The sequence below is a fragment of the Rhinoderma darwinii genome, chromosome 11 (assembly GCF_050947455.1).
Source record: "Rhinoderma darwinii isolate aRhiDar2 chromosome 11, aRhiDar2.hap1, whole genome shotgun sequence".
Lineage (NCBI taxonomy): Eukaryota > Metazoa > Chordata > Amphibia > Anura > Rhinodermatidae > Rhinoderma > Rhinoderma darwinii.
Window position 1 is genome coordinate 19,151,129 of NC_134697.1, and position 16,465 is coordinate 19,167,593.

At 43.1% G+C, this 16,465-nt stretch overlaps 1 protein-coding gene across 3 annotated transcripts in view; it reads right to left on the minus strand.

Moving 5' to 3' along the window:
- The window catches only part of DNMBP (dynamin binding protein), a 98,224-nt gene that overhangs the window by 36,253 nt on the left and 45,506 nt on the right, over positions 1-16,465 (minus strand). Inside the window, exon 1 of one of the 3 annotated variants that reach the window (XM_075843096.1) lies at positions 961-2,577. The exons of the other annotated variants lie outside the window; for them this stretch is intronic. Coding sequence (XP_075699211.1) covers positions 961-2,407 — 1,447 coding nt within the window. The 5' untranslated portion in view covers positions 2,408-2,577. Of the gene's footprint in view, positions 1-960; positions 2,578-16,465 lie in introns of those variants that run through there. 3 annotated transcript variants of the gene reach the window in all.

The window sequence follows — 16,465 nt, forward strand, 5'->3', positions numbered from 1 at the left end:
GATCTGACACAATGATGGGCCCCTAATACAACAGGGCTCTAAATGTTCCGCAGAAGACAACCCCATTTGGAGCCAATCACTTATCTCTGGTGTCTATTTCTTATGGGTTAATTCACATATAACCGGACATACTCAGGTTCTGTATAGATGGAGGTGAAGTGTAAGAATCCTTTCCTCTGGTTGACCCAAAAAAACCTAGTCTGACGCTAAACAGCAGAGCTGCAACCCCAGGGAGAGCTGTAAGGGCCACTGGTTGTCACCCAGCTTTCCCAAAAACAGATACAACTAAGAGCCTCTGTGTAAGCTAGAATAGTAACTATGTGGGTTGTGAATGATCCAGCTTTCTCAGAAACCGGCATAACAGACGAGTACAACTTGTGGAGAACCGAAACAGTCTAATCAATGAACGCTGCAGAAATATCTCCAATCATCACAACATGCACGCGGACTATAATAACTAAAATAAAATCTGCAAGTTGTGGATCATTGCTGCTAACTGCACAGCAACATTAACAGTATCTACCCACACCTGCCAAACTAAACCTGAAATACTACATGCCACCAGCTCAGCACATAACGTGACTTGGAGAAGTAACTGGTAACACAAACACTGGCCACTTCTAAAGGTTAATAAAAACGGGCAAATATCAGTCTTGTTCTTCTGACCCCGAGAACAACTTCAACGTCACAGACTAAAACACACAGCGCTGAGGAATTTGTTGGTGTTCTATACAGCGAGTCCTCTTTGAGACGACCACCCAAAAGTGCAGTAAAAATGGGAATTCTAGAATGGTGGACCACCGAAAGAAGGGGCTGATATGTATAAGAAAGAAGGGAATTGAAAATCCATCCAAGAAAAATCTTGTCTAGATCAGGCATGGTTTTCTAGAGAGGCAGCTTGTATGAGTGCCACTAAAATATAATTTAAGGGTTAAACAATTTTCCAAAATAAAAAAATACCTTGTTTTTTCCTCCTATTTTGCACAAATTCCGAATGCCGTAGAGTGCTGGGAGCCGTCCTTCTGTAAATGCTATTTCGTTTCATAGAATTTGTACTAGGTGCCAATTCATCTTTCCTTTGCGTTGGCTGGTCATTACTTTGAGGTCTCCCAGATGAACGGTCATCTCCAGGATTATAATCCTCATCCGTAGTAGACCCGTTTCTTGACCTCTGATTTTCAGGGCCATCAAATTCATGATTACGATCACTCCTGTCTAGTCCATAATAAGCACCATACGCTAAATCAATCGATCTCGGATCCTCCCAAGAGCTGCCATATTGGTCTCTCTTGTATTTTAGCGGTTTATCAGTATTTTTAAACCCATCGTAATCCCTATAAGGATCATCCATTGCATTTCTATCCATGTAGTCCTCCTGTAGATCATCACTGCTAAAATACAGGTCAATTCCTTCTGGAGGATTGTACTCAAAATCATAAGCCATGCGCTTACATGAGGTGGTGGGCTGAGCCTCAAAATCCAAAGACCGACTTCTGTCATATTTTTGGTCCTCGACAGATTGGCCTACAGGCCCTTGGTCTTGAACTACATTAATAGAATCACAATCCAAAGGTAAGAAGTCATAACGTCGTGTGGTTGTCTTCTTGGAATTGCCCGTTAGTCCAGGTTCTGTTTTATCCCTTTTGTAATCCAAGCAGTCCCTCTCGGGGGGTCTACCTCTGTTATTTGAAACTTCCGTAAACCTAGAAGAACTTATATCCTTGCCCCTAGTAGAATGGTCTTTCGTTTTTCTATAATCCCTTTGTTCATAATCCAATTTTTTCCGTTCCATATGATGGTCAGTCCTATAATCTCGTACATCTTGGTCAGAGTACCTCTTTTCCAAACTTTGATGTTCCCTTTCAGTTTCGTAGCATCGATCTACTTTTCTCTGGCGATCGTCCCGATAATAACGATCATTATTTACGAGGTCATCTGAATACGTGTCATATTTCCTCATATGTCGAACATCTAATTCTCTGGGGTCTTGGTATGAATACCTATAATCATTGTAGCCATCCTGGCGGGGACGCCTGTCTCCAGTTCGCTCATCATGCCTATATTTCACAGGACTAGTTCTAATGTTCTCCAAAGTATCATGATATCTGTCCCGGTTTGCCTTACCATCATAATAATCCTCAGATCTCCTGTCATCAGCCACTTTGTAGTCCTTGAGCACTTTGTCATTTGCTCGACTTTCATAATGGTATTTTTCTTTTCTCATGGGCAAAGTTCTGTGTTCTTCGGCATATCGCTGCTCCTGGTATAACCTTTCCTCGTCAAGGAGCCTACGTTTCCCTATGTTCTGGCAGTCTTCATACTCCCAGCTTGGCACATGTAGATCTCTCCCAGGAACTGTAGACTGGGTTTTTGATGTGCGGTACTGTTCATGCTGCAAGGCACACATCCTTGGAAATCTATTTCTTTTTCTCTTACCAGCCTTGGGCTGGCACCCAACTACCACAAGTCCATTGTGTGCACATTAGCCCAAGCAAGATCGCCTGAATGCACAATCCACATTGCAGGAAAGAAGTCTCCATTGAACAGTCTGCTCTCCGGTCACAAAAAGTTGTATCTCATGAGCTTTCGGCATACCTGCAGACACTCCCTTCTGTTCCTTCTCGCTGAAACTCAAACCCTCACTTTTTTTTCTTTACTCTCAAGCAGCCAATCCACAAACAAGGACTACCTCTCCCACCTGATTCCAGAATTAATTAGTAACTAGTGTCATATGACCAGAGGCTCTTGACGAGTCCTTCAGCTTCATTGGGCAGAACCTGCTCTCATTTACATAGAAGGGTTTGGTTATCCCCATGCAGCAAAACTGGATAAATTGCTTTGTTATGCTAAACATTCAAGGAGGCAGAGAAGAAGCTCTGGTATGTCAGACACGAGTCTACTCAGACTAGAAACCATGTAATAGTAGACAACAAAGCACAAAAACCGCATTAAAAAAATTATGAAAATAAAAATAGGGAGAGGGTAAAATTTGTTTTGCACTTAGAGTTTTAAACTCCATCTAGATTAGTCCTACAGAACTAAAATAACTATAAAAGAAAAACTATATAGTATATAAAAAGCACAGACAATAGCAAAGCCTGATAAATCAAAGTTATGATAAACACAAAAATAAGATATAAAAAAAAAAAATGTGTTCTCTATCCTGGTGCTAGGCAACGATATTACTCAAGAGATGAAAAATAAAAAATGCACAAGTTATGCTTTTTGTCCCCCATGAGATAATATTAAAATACCCTGAATGGCTAAAAAAAAAATACCTAAGCCTCAGTGGGGGAGGGAATGCATTACTGATTCAGTAGAAGTGCTATGTTGCCGTCGGAGCCTCCGCCACAGATTATCAGGCTGCATGCAGCGCTATATTTCCCGTTAAATCTACAGACACCTCGGCGGAACCTGACGGACCCCATTGTAAGACAACGGGGTCGGTCGGGCAATTGTGCTACCCAGCTTTGTGTAATGCTTTCCGTTATAAACAAAAACCACGATGCAAGTATGATCAGAGCCCAATAAAACACAGACTTTTCAGGACTAATATAAATAAGTCATGTGCACAGTAGAGTTTGCAAACTGCACTAAAAACTTCATGTCATTTTAAAAAGTAGTGAGGTCCTATACCCTAATGATTTTGGACATTTGCAGAACTCTACATAACCTGCCTTCTTATAAAGATTGGTTCAGCATGTAAAACTGTTGTCTTCACTGGGTATAAAAGGATCAATAGACACAATGATCCCCTGACCCGCAATGTCCACATAAGATTAAGCCGGCCATTCATGAAATAGCTGTCGGCCGAACGATTGGTCAACTTTGACAGAGGGCGCATGTTTATTTCACTGGGGAGAGGGGAATAATCTGCTGCCAGACATCAGACAAAAGCTTATATCCTGCAGGAACATAGGATCAGACATCTTGAAATCCAACAAGCCTGGTCCCTCTCTGCCCCAACATCTTCCATTGGGGAACAGTTGGCAGGCCCCCATAAGTTGGCAATACCCATTTGATAAAAGTTGCCTGAACGTGCGGATTTTAGTTGGATCAGCCTACAATCTTATGTATATGGGGACTCGGAGCCACCCAACTCTCGCCTCATGGGAGGTTTCGGGAGGGAGAAAGACTCTGCATGTTGGATTTCAACATGTCCGATCCTTAGTTGCTGCAGAAGATAAGCCGCTGGCAGGGGGGTCTGGAGGCATATACCCCTCTCCTCATTGAATTAAATGTGCTCAAAGCCAAACCAAGCATGCATGGTAAAGGTGGTGCCAGTGTCATATGTATGGCCAGTTTTAGATTTTTGCTGCTCCAACCAATTATCAAAAGTAACCACATCTTTCTCACAGATACAGCAGCTTCTGTGGGACCTGGGGTACATTAGTAGATGTAACCTACAAGACGGGTATGTAAACAAAACCTGCCATGTCCCACCCCCGCAGTCATGCCCCACCCCCGCAGTAATGATCCCCAAGATTAGTGTCTGATTTTTGGTAGTGGGTATTACAGCCATAAATAGGAAGATTTGCTGCCGGAACCAACCAGTATTGAGATATTTTTCAATAACCACAAATGAGAACAATCTTCCATGTGAAAGATCTTCAGCTCAGGAAGGAAAAGAATTGTCTTTATATATACAATGAGTATTTATTTCAATTCTGGATGGAGAAAGGGTTGATGGGTTAAGATCTTGGATAGCCTTGATTATCATACAACATACAATATCATCTCAACATTGATACCATTGTGCTCATCATAGGTACAATGATTATCTCTGATCCAATTGTTAATGACAACCGTTTTGATCATTAAAGTACAATGGACATATCAGTGCAATGGAAATGTAATTTCTTTCAATCATGGGAGGGATGCATCTACAGCTGGCCAAACACATAAGATATCTGCTTTCACACCGGCCAATTTTGGCAGAAACGAGCGCCTATCAACGAGACAACTCGTTAATTGGCACTCGTTTGCTCCTTGATCGATCGTCCCCATGCATTACCATCATGTCGGCATCACGTCTCGCTTTACAAAGGGAAATGTGCTGGCTACAACGATAATATTTTCTGCAGCATAAAAGTTACGATCAGCCGATCAACAAGTATAAGGGGAAGCAGCGCTCGCCAGAGATCCACAGGCCCTTCAAACAGCAGATTGGCGGGGGTGCCGAGAGACGGACCCCCACCAATCAGATATTGATGGCCTATTTTGAGGATAGGCTATCAATTTTATGTCACTCAACAACCCCTTTAACCATAGAAAATTGAATGTCATGTAGTATTTAGAAACGGTTTCCACAAGGCCAAGAGCAATGTTTGGCACTTTTATATAAGCTCATTAAGGGAGTGTTATTTGGATGTTGCATATTATTGTGGCACTGTATGGTGGCATTGTGTGGGAAAATTATGAGAAAAACGGTCTGAAAGTTGCAAGGGGGGGGGGGGGGGGCTACTTTGCATTTTGACCAGGGCCCCATTTTCTATAAAACTAGTCCTGCTTACAGTCTCCAACTACTGGATCTACACTGCACAAGATATAACCTGTCTCTAGATTCATGACCAGCAGACAGTGAAAGATTTGGACTAGCCTGAACCTGCGCTATCAGGAGCGTAGCTATGTCAATACATCCGCAAGCCTCGAATATCAGCCATGTTCCTGATGTGAACCAACAGCTTGATGATGTCACAAATCCGTGCAGCGATTCACAGGCAATGTGCTGTGCAATGTTATGTCATCCAGAAAAGCTATCCAAACAATGTTACATGCCGTTCCAGTGAAGGATCAGGAATTTACATTTTTATTATCACGTTCCGTATGATACACAAGAATAAGATGTATTGCAATGTGCAGATATGGAAACGGACATTTCCACTTATAGAGCATATATCAAAATACCTCCATCTATTGCCTTATGTACAGTTATAAGTGGAGTGTAAGGGGATCGACCTGCACCAAAATTAATCTTTCTAAGGAATGGGTGTGCTGCTAATAAGTGTCTACATGACTTCTGCAATAACCAGAATGATTTCCCATTAAAAAAAAAAATCTTTTTCCATGGTTGCCAATATCTATGTGTATTGTAAGAAAAGTTAAAAAGTGTAAAAGTACCATAAATGTACTAGACTATACTTGTTTTAAATGTCGGATGCAATTTAAGTCGGTCTAAGTGAATCGCTTTAGTATCTCATATAAATAGCTTATCATTAACGTTCATTGATTATGGTCAGATCGTTCACATCTATGGCTACTTTAAAGTGGTTTTCCGTTTTTATTCATTGTAATAGGATTAACGATGCAGATTTCTACTAGACTTTGTGTTTCAATGCCTTACCTTTTTTTTAATTTTATTTTTTTTATAAATATCTCTGCTTGCTGTCCAGAGGTAGAACAACCTTGAATGATGCCCCAGACCTGATGTAGACTTTTCCCTTTACCAGCAACCCCTAGTTTCCGAATTTATAAATTTTTGATTTGTCTCCTTTCCCTCCAGCCCCATCCTATCCACACAAGTCTAGTCCTGAATGCAGCGCTGGCCCACATTGCAGTAAATGAACCCCAGTACCTATTGCATAATTAGCCACTGACACATAGCAGGCAACTGTCTACTCTTTGTCCCGGACCAAAAATGTGTCTGCATTCAATGACCGCAATGCTGACATGGCATATATTGCCCCTAGGCTCCCATGTTAAATAATGTTTATAGTCAAGTAAACTTTTTTTGCGGGATGCCTCTGCTTTCTATACAGAAAAATAAAAAGTATACCAATGTATAACAGCCCGACAGGGTCTTCTGGCCTTAGTCAGGACCCTATGGACGTGTTAGGTGTATACGCCAGGAACTTTTCCAAGCATATATACCAAACGTAGGGCACAAGTGCAGTATGAATAGATCCTAAGCCTGGTACTGCAGCTCAGCTCCATTCACATGAATGGGGATAATCTGATACCAGACATAGCCCAAGGACAAGAGTGATGATGTTTATGGAAGAAGTCAACCATAGATCATACAATGCATTTAGAGAGTAACATTTTGCTTAAATAAAAAAAAATGAAGAAACGCACCCAGTTGGCTCCTGATGAAGTGACGAGATCTTGGAATATGAGTCTGTACCATCCAAATCCAGCGAAGGGAAGAAAATGCAGTATGTAGGCCAGGAAATTCTGGTCAAAAAGTTACACACGTATGAATAGAAAGCAGCAAGACAACTACAGAGAAATATAAAGATGGAAGAACAGGAAAGACACAGTCTGGATGAATAAGAGAAGACAACCCCCATGTATCGGGCGGAGAAATGTAGATATGAGATGTGAAAAGTTGTCCCGAGCCTCTAAAATTCACACCGTACTGAGTGGAAAATTCATTTAAAGGCGTGATACATTTTTATAATCCCCACTGACTGGGCATGTCTTATGTAAAAAAAAAAAAAAAAAAAAAAAAAAAAAAAAAGAATAAAAATCTAAAAAAATTAAGAAAAAAAAATTGTACTTTGTTTCTGAATAGAAATGTATTGCCATGTGTTAAAAAACGACCTAAATTTGCAGTAATTTACCATGAAAAGTAAAAGCATTCACACACCACTAGCAAAATACAAGGTCATAAAAAGAATTAAAAAAGAGGCATTTATAAAACGCACGTCAGTCAGATAAAAACTATTTCTGGATCTTGTTGTGCGCATTTTGTGTGGACGAAATCTTCTGCCAGATGGTAGTAACAGGACTAGACCGCCTGTGCTCATACACTTCACAAAGACCAGGTAGTTTGTGATCAACCACTCGGTCTACCTTCCTAATCTTCTCAGTTTTCACTTCTCCTTCATTGGTATAGAAGGAAAACAAACAGTGATCCTATAAGTCAGGACGGTTCCAAAAGCACTTTGGGAAAATATGCACGGTTAATGAGAAGTTCCTTTAATTTGGAATCCAATTATCCAGAACGTCTGATACTCCGGCACAGAACTGCAAAATAAAGTGGCATTTTACAAGACTAGAATAATTATAGCAGCATATTTTGCATGGTAGAGGTGGAGCGCCACGACCCCTTTGCTTTTTCTGTACAGATACAGCGCCACGCTCATCCAAGCACCGTAACTGGCACTGCAGCTCCGCTCCACTCGCTTTGTCCTCAGAGCGAAGCCGCCGAGGGCTGAAGCGTGTGGGGCGTAAAAATTTCTTATCCTCTGTTGTATCCCTCACTACAGAGATCCACACGACCTCTGTGAGGGACATCAGCACAAAAACTGTGCGCCCGGGAGCTCCAGGAAATGAGTTTCCATAATCGCTGCACACAAGCCTAAGTCCACCATATGCAATGCCAAGCAGCGGCTGGAGTAGTGTAAAGCACGTCGCCACTGGACTCTGGAGTGATGCAGAACAGTTCACTATCTGAGAGTCTGATGGAGGAATCTGGGTTTGGGGGATGCCAGGAGAACGTCACCTACCAGAGTACGTAGTGCCTACTGTAACACTTGGCGGAAAAGGGATAATGGTCTGGTGCAGTTTTTCAGGATTTGGCCCTTTATTTCCAGTGAAGGTTAATGTTCTTGCTTCAGCATACAAATAAATTTTAAACAAATGTACGATTCCAACTTTGTGGGAACAGTTTTGGGGTTCAGCTCTTTCCTGTTCCAGCATGACTGCGCCCCAGTGCACAACGCAAGTTCCATAAAGACATGGGGGGGGTGAGTTTGGGATGGCGGAACTTGAATGGAGCACAGAGTCCTGACCTCAACCCCATCCAACACCTTTGGGATAAATTGGAACAGTGATTGTGAACCAGAGCAACATCAGTGTCTGACCTCACAAATGGTCTTCTGGATAAATGGGCACAAATTCCCACAGGCACCCCAAAATCTTGTGGAAAGCCTTCCCAGTAGAGTGGAGGAGGTTTTAAGCTGCAAAAGGGGCGCAACTCCATATAAACGGAAAAGGTTTTGAAATGGGATGTCCAACAACTCATAGATGTGATGGTCAGGTGTCCATATACTTTTGGTCACCTAGTGCATATACTAAATACTAATACTAAAATAGGCAGCAATTCCAATAATTGATCATGGACATAAAACAGGCCGGCCCCTCTGACAACCTTAAAGGAAAGGTGTCACGAAAAAAAATATTTTGATATCAGTTTGCATTTAGTGTTTTATTATAAAATCTTTTATTTATGTGTGTGTTTGTTTTTTACTTTTTCTAACTTTTACTTCTCTAGGGGGGCTGCCATTTTGTTTTTCATCTCTGTATGTGTCGATTAACGACACATACAGAGATGGAATACGGCAGCTACAGTGCATAGGAGTCAATGAACGGGAGCCGTTCCATTGACTTTGCTCTATGGCTCTGTCCTGCGCAGACGCAGGTCAGAGTCACACAGAGCAGAGCAGCTGTTTGCAGGGAGAGAGCAGACACCATCTTGAAGACCAGCTGCACTGCAGGTAAGATGTGTGTCTCTGCATGTCCCACTCTCTACCTCACAGACCCCCGCTCTCGTGACCCCCGACGGGCCCCCCCACCCGACGCGCCCCCCCCCCGAAACGGCCCCTCCCCCAAAACGGCCCCCCCTCCCCCGAAACGCCCCCCCGTCCCCACCTCCCTCCCTTGTGTGAAGGACACACGATGAAACTGTACTGGGAAAGCCCTTAACGGTGAATCTCTCTAGTTGTGCCGAGACTGTTTGGGGATGTGACTAATGAACCTCTCAGTCTCAGCACAATTAGAGAGATTTATCGTTCAGGGGTCTGGGAAAGCTGGGTGACCACCATTACCCCTTCTACTGGAGTGTGAGAGGTTCATTAGTCACATCCCTAAACACTCCAGTAGGAGGGGTAATGGTGGTCACCCAGCTTTCCCAGACGCAGATATAACCAGGAAAGGGCTGGATGGACGGGCTGAGGGTGCACAGGGTTTTTGGTGACCCCCTCTGTCATGTGATCGGACCTAGGTTACCGGTTCATCAGACGGGGTTCATGTGACTATAACTCTGTCCATAACAAGAGACAGTGCACTCAGGACAAGCCCTGCCCTCATGCCGTAGTTGTGGTTCTGTCTGCGGTGATGGCGGTGGGTGGCTCTGACACCCGCCTCCCCCGTCGGGTCATCTCAGGACAGAAGGGGTGTCCGGATTGGAGACACAGCGCCGCACCTGTCCTCAGGTTTTGTCTGGTATTGCAGTTCACCTCCATTGAAGTGAATAGGACAGAGCTGTAATACCACACACGACCTGAGGACAAGTGCGGCGCCATGTTTTCCTGGACGACCCCTTTAAGACTTTTCCCGTGTGTGTGTGTGTGTGGCAGAGCGGAGTGTGCACGGGCGCCGCTGATACTTCATAGCCGCTTATCAGCTGTTTTGAAGAATCAGCGGCGAGCACCCCCCCACACACACACAAATCCCCCAAACACGTAAAATCAAGTGTAATGAAGTGTTTTTTTGTGTGTTTTTTTTGCACGTAAAATGTGCAAAAAAAACAACATGTCAAATACACGGCGTGTGAACCGGTCAACTGAAAAGTCATTCACTTCACTTTCATCATTCTAAGGCTGGGTTCACACGACCTATTTTCAGGCGTAAACGAGGCATTTTACGCCTCGATTTACGCCTGAAAAGACGGCTCCAATACGTCGGCAAACATCTGCCCATTCATTTGAATGGATTTGCCGACATACTGTGGCGACGACCTGTAATTTTACGCGTCGCTGTCAAAAGACGGCGCGTAAAATAACAGCCTCGGCAAAGAAGTGCAGGACACATATACATTACATGCAGGACACTTCTTGGGACGTAATTTGAGCCGTTTTTCATTGAATTCAATGAAGAACAGCTCCAAATTACGGCCGTAATTGACGCCTCGCAAAACGCGAGTACGAGCAATTACGTCTGAAATGACGGAGCTGTTTTCTCCTGAAAACAGGTCCGTCATTTCAGACGTAAATGCAGTTATCGTGTGCACATACCCTAAAGGTATGTTCACACACAATGTTTTCAGCTGAAAAATCGGAAGCAGAACGCCTACAAGCATCTGCCCATTGGTTTCAATGGGAAATACGGCGTTCTGTTCCGACAGAGCGTTTTTTACGTGGTAGTTTTCCAAAAACGGCACGTAAAAAGACGCCCGACCAAAATGAAGTGCACATCACTTCTTGGGATGTTTTTGGAGCCGTTTTTCATTGACTTTATAGAAAAACAGCTCCAAAAACGGCCGTTAAAAAACGCGAGTTTGATTAAAAAATGGCTGAAAATCAGGATCGGTTTTCCCTTTGTTTAGTAAGCGTGTGAACATACACTTAGCCTTTTGGTGTGTCCTAGAACTTCTTCCAGCTGCAGAATCACACCCAATATGGCTGCCGGACACTGCTTAGCAATTTGAAGACACCTTTACCTGGCTTGTGAGAGGGGGGGGGGTGAGGTTCCCTCCCACATTTACAGCAGCTGTGAGTCAGGTTGCCTTATTCACCTTGCTGTAATTCTGGGAAGTGCTCCCTCTGGTGGCCAACATTGGAAAACATGTCAAATTATTATTTAATTTTTAATACTTTCCACCATTCGGAAAAAAAAAAAAATACAGCAAAAAACTTAAAAAATATAATAGAAATAAGTAACGACACTTAAAAAAAAAGGTTTAATTTGCGACACATTCCCTTTAATGTTACTGCTTCTGTCCAGGTCACAAAAGAGGGCAAAGATCGGTCTGCGCATTGTCGGCGATATTTTGGTGTGACGTATGAAGAGGACATTCCAACCATTAGGCTACGTTCACACAGGGCGGATATGCTGCGTAAAGGCACACGGCGTATCCACCCTGGCAGCCACAGAGAATTCCTGCCGAAAAACTGCACCAAATTGTAGTGCAGTTTTTCGGCCGGAATGTCAGCTGCGGAAATCGTGCATGTAAAAAAAAAAAAAAAAACATAATACATAGTTACGTAGCAATGGCGGCACGTCCCTCTGCCATCCTGCAGCCTGGCCTCCTGGGATGAAATTTGGCTGCAGCAATCACATAGGATGAAATGTCATGCCAGGAGTCTGGCCTAGACAAAGAAGCACAGAATTCTGGGTAAGATTTTTATTTCTTGGAATCACAGCTTTTCCACCGCATAAATTGGAACATCTGCGATTTATTGCAGGTCTTACCGCCCATTCAATTCAATGGGGGAAAACCCGCAACAAAAGAGCAGCGATTCTGCAAATGCAATTAAGATACTGCAGATTAAAAAAACGCAGCGCAGGTCAATTTGAGCGTTTTTCCCGCTTCAAATCTCATCCACTTTGCTGGTTCTCTATGATGCTGCAGATTTTCTGCAATTAAACCGGTTGCAGAAAACCCACATTATTTACACAACGTCTGAACTAACTTACCCTTAAAGACTAACTAAACGTTTGACAAACTTCTGACATGTCATAGTGACATGTCAGAAGTTTTGATTGGTGGGTGTCGGAGCACTGAGACCCCCACCAATCACTAAAACGAAGCGGCAGAAGCACTCAGCCACTTCGTTTCTGATCGGCTTTTCCCGGAAAGCCGATGTATCGGAGTACGGGCCCATAGACTTTCTATTGAGTCCGTACTCTGATAATTAGATTTTCGGAAAAGCCGAACAGACACGAAGCGGCTGAGCGCTCACACGAGCACTTCTGCCACTTCATTTTAGCGATTGGTGAGGTTCCGAGCACGGAGACCCCCACCAATCAAAACTTCTGACATATCAGAAGTTTGTCAAACGTTTAGTTAGCCTTTAATGCTGTTCAGTTCAAGCGCCAATTGACTATAATGGAGAATGAACATATGCGCATCCCCCTACAATGCAAACAGGGTAGCAGAATATTTGCTAGGTTGACTATCGTTGGCCTCTAGTCTACTGACGGACCTGCAAGGAAGAAGCGGAGCAGTAAGGAATCGGACATAACCCTCAGTTTTACCACTGATTCAGTGTATCAAAGATGTTATAAACATACATGATGTAGAATGGTTACAATATAAAGGGAAACAATGTAAACATACTAGAAACAATAAGCCGGCTACATGACATTGTGTTCTTATGTGTAACATGGAACGGCCTGTAATACAAGGACTGTGGAGACACATGCTCTGGTGACAGGCTACAGGGCAGAACCTCATGACGTGAAGAGTCTGAGATCTGTGACCTGGGAACATCGGCTGTAGACATGAATACCAGTCATACAAGCACATAACAATCCGGTGTCTCATAGGACGTCCACTCCAGGAACAGGTGTGTTCCTGCCGGCACTGCACATGACACCGTCCACACCGAGCTCTTACATAATATCAAACACGACTCCACCTTAGTACAGTCTCCAGATTAAAAATGCTTCCTTGGCATAGAAAATGGAGAAACTGTGCTCACATCTCCCTCTTCTCCAGTCACCCATCAGTCTAAGCCGAGGGGACCATGTCTGAATATAGTTTTGCGGCGTACGATCTAATATATATGCATCATCAGTCACTATTGAAGTGGACACAACTGGCCCCGATGGCCTGGGCTCCCGGAGTTGCATCCTGGATCCCACACTTGGTGCCCGGAATTATGGAAAGGCGGCTATATTCCATAGTTTATTGATTGGGTGGAGTTATTTGGGCACTGTATGTATTATTTGGGCACTATGGGGAGGAAACATCAATAGATCTACAAATCGAAGGCTGGTCCAGACCTCAAACCCAGCTGTCACTATTATTAGTAATTTGTGACCACGGAGTATTAACAGGGAGGAACAATGTGCCCCTAAAAGACATAAAAAATAAATAAAAAACCAAAAACGTTCTAAAGTGATATTAACATACATATAACTTTCTATTAAAAAAACGTATATAAAATTATGCAAGGAAAATAATCTTCAATTCTAACAGCGCCCACTATGAACTAAAAAACCTTCAAATCTAAAAAAAAACAAAACCCCCACAATTTCTGTTGCTTCCCATCTTCCATATGGAAGCGGATAATGACCCTCTTACCTGTCTGTATAATCTTTATATGCCAAAACCCCATTTTCAATTCTCTTATAAAAAGACCTATAATTAAGATAAGTTTAAGTAAAAAGTAGGGGGAGAGAGTGAAATGGACTAGAAACTTGGCTACTGACTTTGTGAATTTAGTTTCCTGTACACAGCACACATCGGAGAGAAAAACAGGAGGTTGGTGCCCTTTAAGGCAACATGACCACTAGAGACATTGACCACTAATAATATTTTACTTGCAGTTTATATCATTGTACTAAAGATCCGACACTAGACCATGCCTAAGCGAACAAGGCAACTGAATCGCAATGCTAAACGTTGCAGAACACCGCACTTACGCCAGACTACGACTTCAGTTGGGTGATTTCTATCAGAAGAAGCTCTGTTTTTTTTAATCCTGAACAACCTGCTTTCTTCAAGAAACAGCACCACACCTTTCCACAGGCTGTATGTGATATTGCAGCTCAGCACCATTCACTTCAATAGCTGAGCTGCAATACCAGACACATCCCACGGACAGGTGTGGCGCTATTACTAGAAGAAAGAAGCCATGGTATGTTAATACTGGACAACCTTAAGTCTTACACCAATAGAAGTTAATGGGAAAAGTTCTTCAACTGCCTTAGCAAAAATCGAAAGTTGTATTGGAATAAGACTGTAATCACACATACAGTTTGTGGTGCAGTTTTTGAGTCAGAGCCAGAAGTGGATCTAACAGGGAGGAAAAGTAGAAGTCATTCCTTTATACTGCCCATTCCTTTAACAACTACTCCTGGCTTTGGTTTAAAAACTGCACCAAAAATTGTAAATGTAATTCCAGCCTAAAAACAGGTCACAAATCGTGCATCAAAATAGCCATGGAGTCACTTGTAAGGGCTCATTCAGGCGAACGTGAATAACGTCCGTGTGCTGCACATGGAGTTTTCAATGCAGCGAGGGTCCGTTGTGTGAAACTCACTGCATGTCCTATATTGGTGCGTTATCACGTAGCTACGCGCCCATTCAAGTCAATGGGTGCGTGAAAATCACACACCGCACACGGACCAGATTCACGCACGTTTTTCACGCGCCTGAATTGGATACGCTCGTGTGAATGTAGCCTAAGGGGAAATGACTAATACGATCCTAAACTTGGCATCTAGCCGATGCCGAAGGCTGGGTTCACACAGTTTTTTTTATAGGCAGAAAATCTGCCTCAAAATTGTCGCTGCATTTTTCGCCCGCGGCCATTGATCGCCGCAAAATACGTTTTCTCTGCCTTCCATTGAGGTCAATAGGAGGTCAGAGACGTGAACGCCCGAAGATAGGGCATGTTCCTTCTTTTTCCCACGTGCCGTTTTTTTACACTCGCAGGAAAAAACAGCCTTCGCCTCCCATTGAAATCAATGGGAGGCATTTTCGGTCGTTTTTCGACGCGGTTTCCGTGTCAAAAAACTCTGTGTGAACTGACCCTTAGAATGAAATATTTTTAAGCAACCTGATAATCTCCAGGCATAGTCGCAACAAGCAAACTGAAGTAGTAACAATATGTAACAAAAAGTACCAAAGATAATAAACCAACAACAATACAAAATATATTACAAACCCCAATGACGTAAGGCGAAGTTCACACCATCGTTAGTATACATCTACCTCTCTTCCATCAAAGGAAGAGAGGATCGAAAGATTAAACGGAAAGCAACGGTTCCATTAGAATTACCATTGATTTCAATGGTAACTCTTGTTTCATTTGCTTTTTGTTTGCCTCCGTTCGCTAGGTTTGTGGTTTTGTTTTTTACGGAAACAATCGTTCTGCAGACTGCCCTTTTGTTTTGTAACGAACGCAGTTAATAATTCTCATAAATTTGTTTCTGGCTGCAATAAAGCTCCCAAAGAGCGGGTCACCCAACTTTTTTAGATTACTGACTGGCTGCCTGTTATGCTGCGATACCCTTGACTCTCGTAACACTGTGTGATTAGGCTGGTTTGCCATTCAGGAATTTGGAAAATCTGAGTGACAACCGCCATGATGTGAATGGAGCATTGTTCATAGGCTAGCCTGAGTGACATGTTGTGGTTTCTATAGACACACGCTATAATCTCTCCGCAGCTGTGGGGTGAAGTCGTCAGGAGGGAAAGCCTGGGTCACATTCTACAGTGAGTCAAGTACAGTAACAATAGCAACGTAGGGCGTAACCAGATATTTAAAGGGAAGCCAAAAAAGTGGGCTGGGCGCCGGGAATAGGGACCTGGCGCAGAAAACGAGCATTTGTGATGAAAGTTTAATAGTTGAGCTCTGTCAACACCTTCTTGCGGGTAGCGCTTGAGGTTTATCTAAAAAGGTACAGGGATGTAGAACTATAGCTGGCTTCACAATAGGATGCTTGAAGGGCCTCTCTTTTCCATATGCTTTACTAGAGCCCCCAATTTGGACCCCCCACTGTTAGCCAGATAGAAAGCTGCTGAAAAGAGTAACTCTTGCGGACCACTGTTGTCAGTGCAATGATTTCG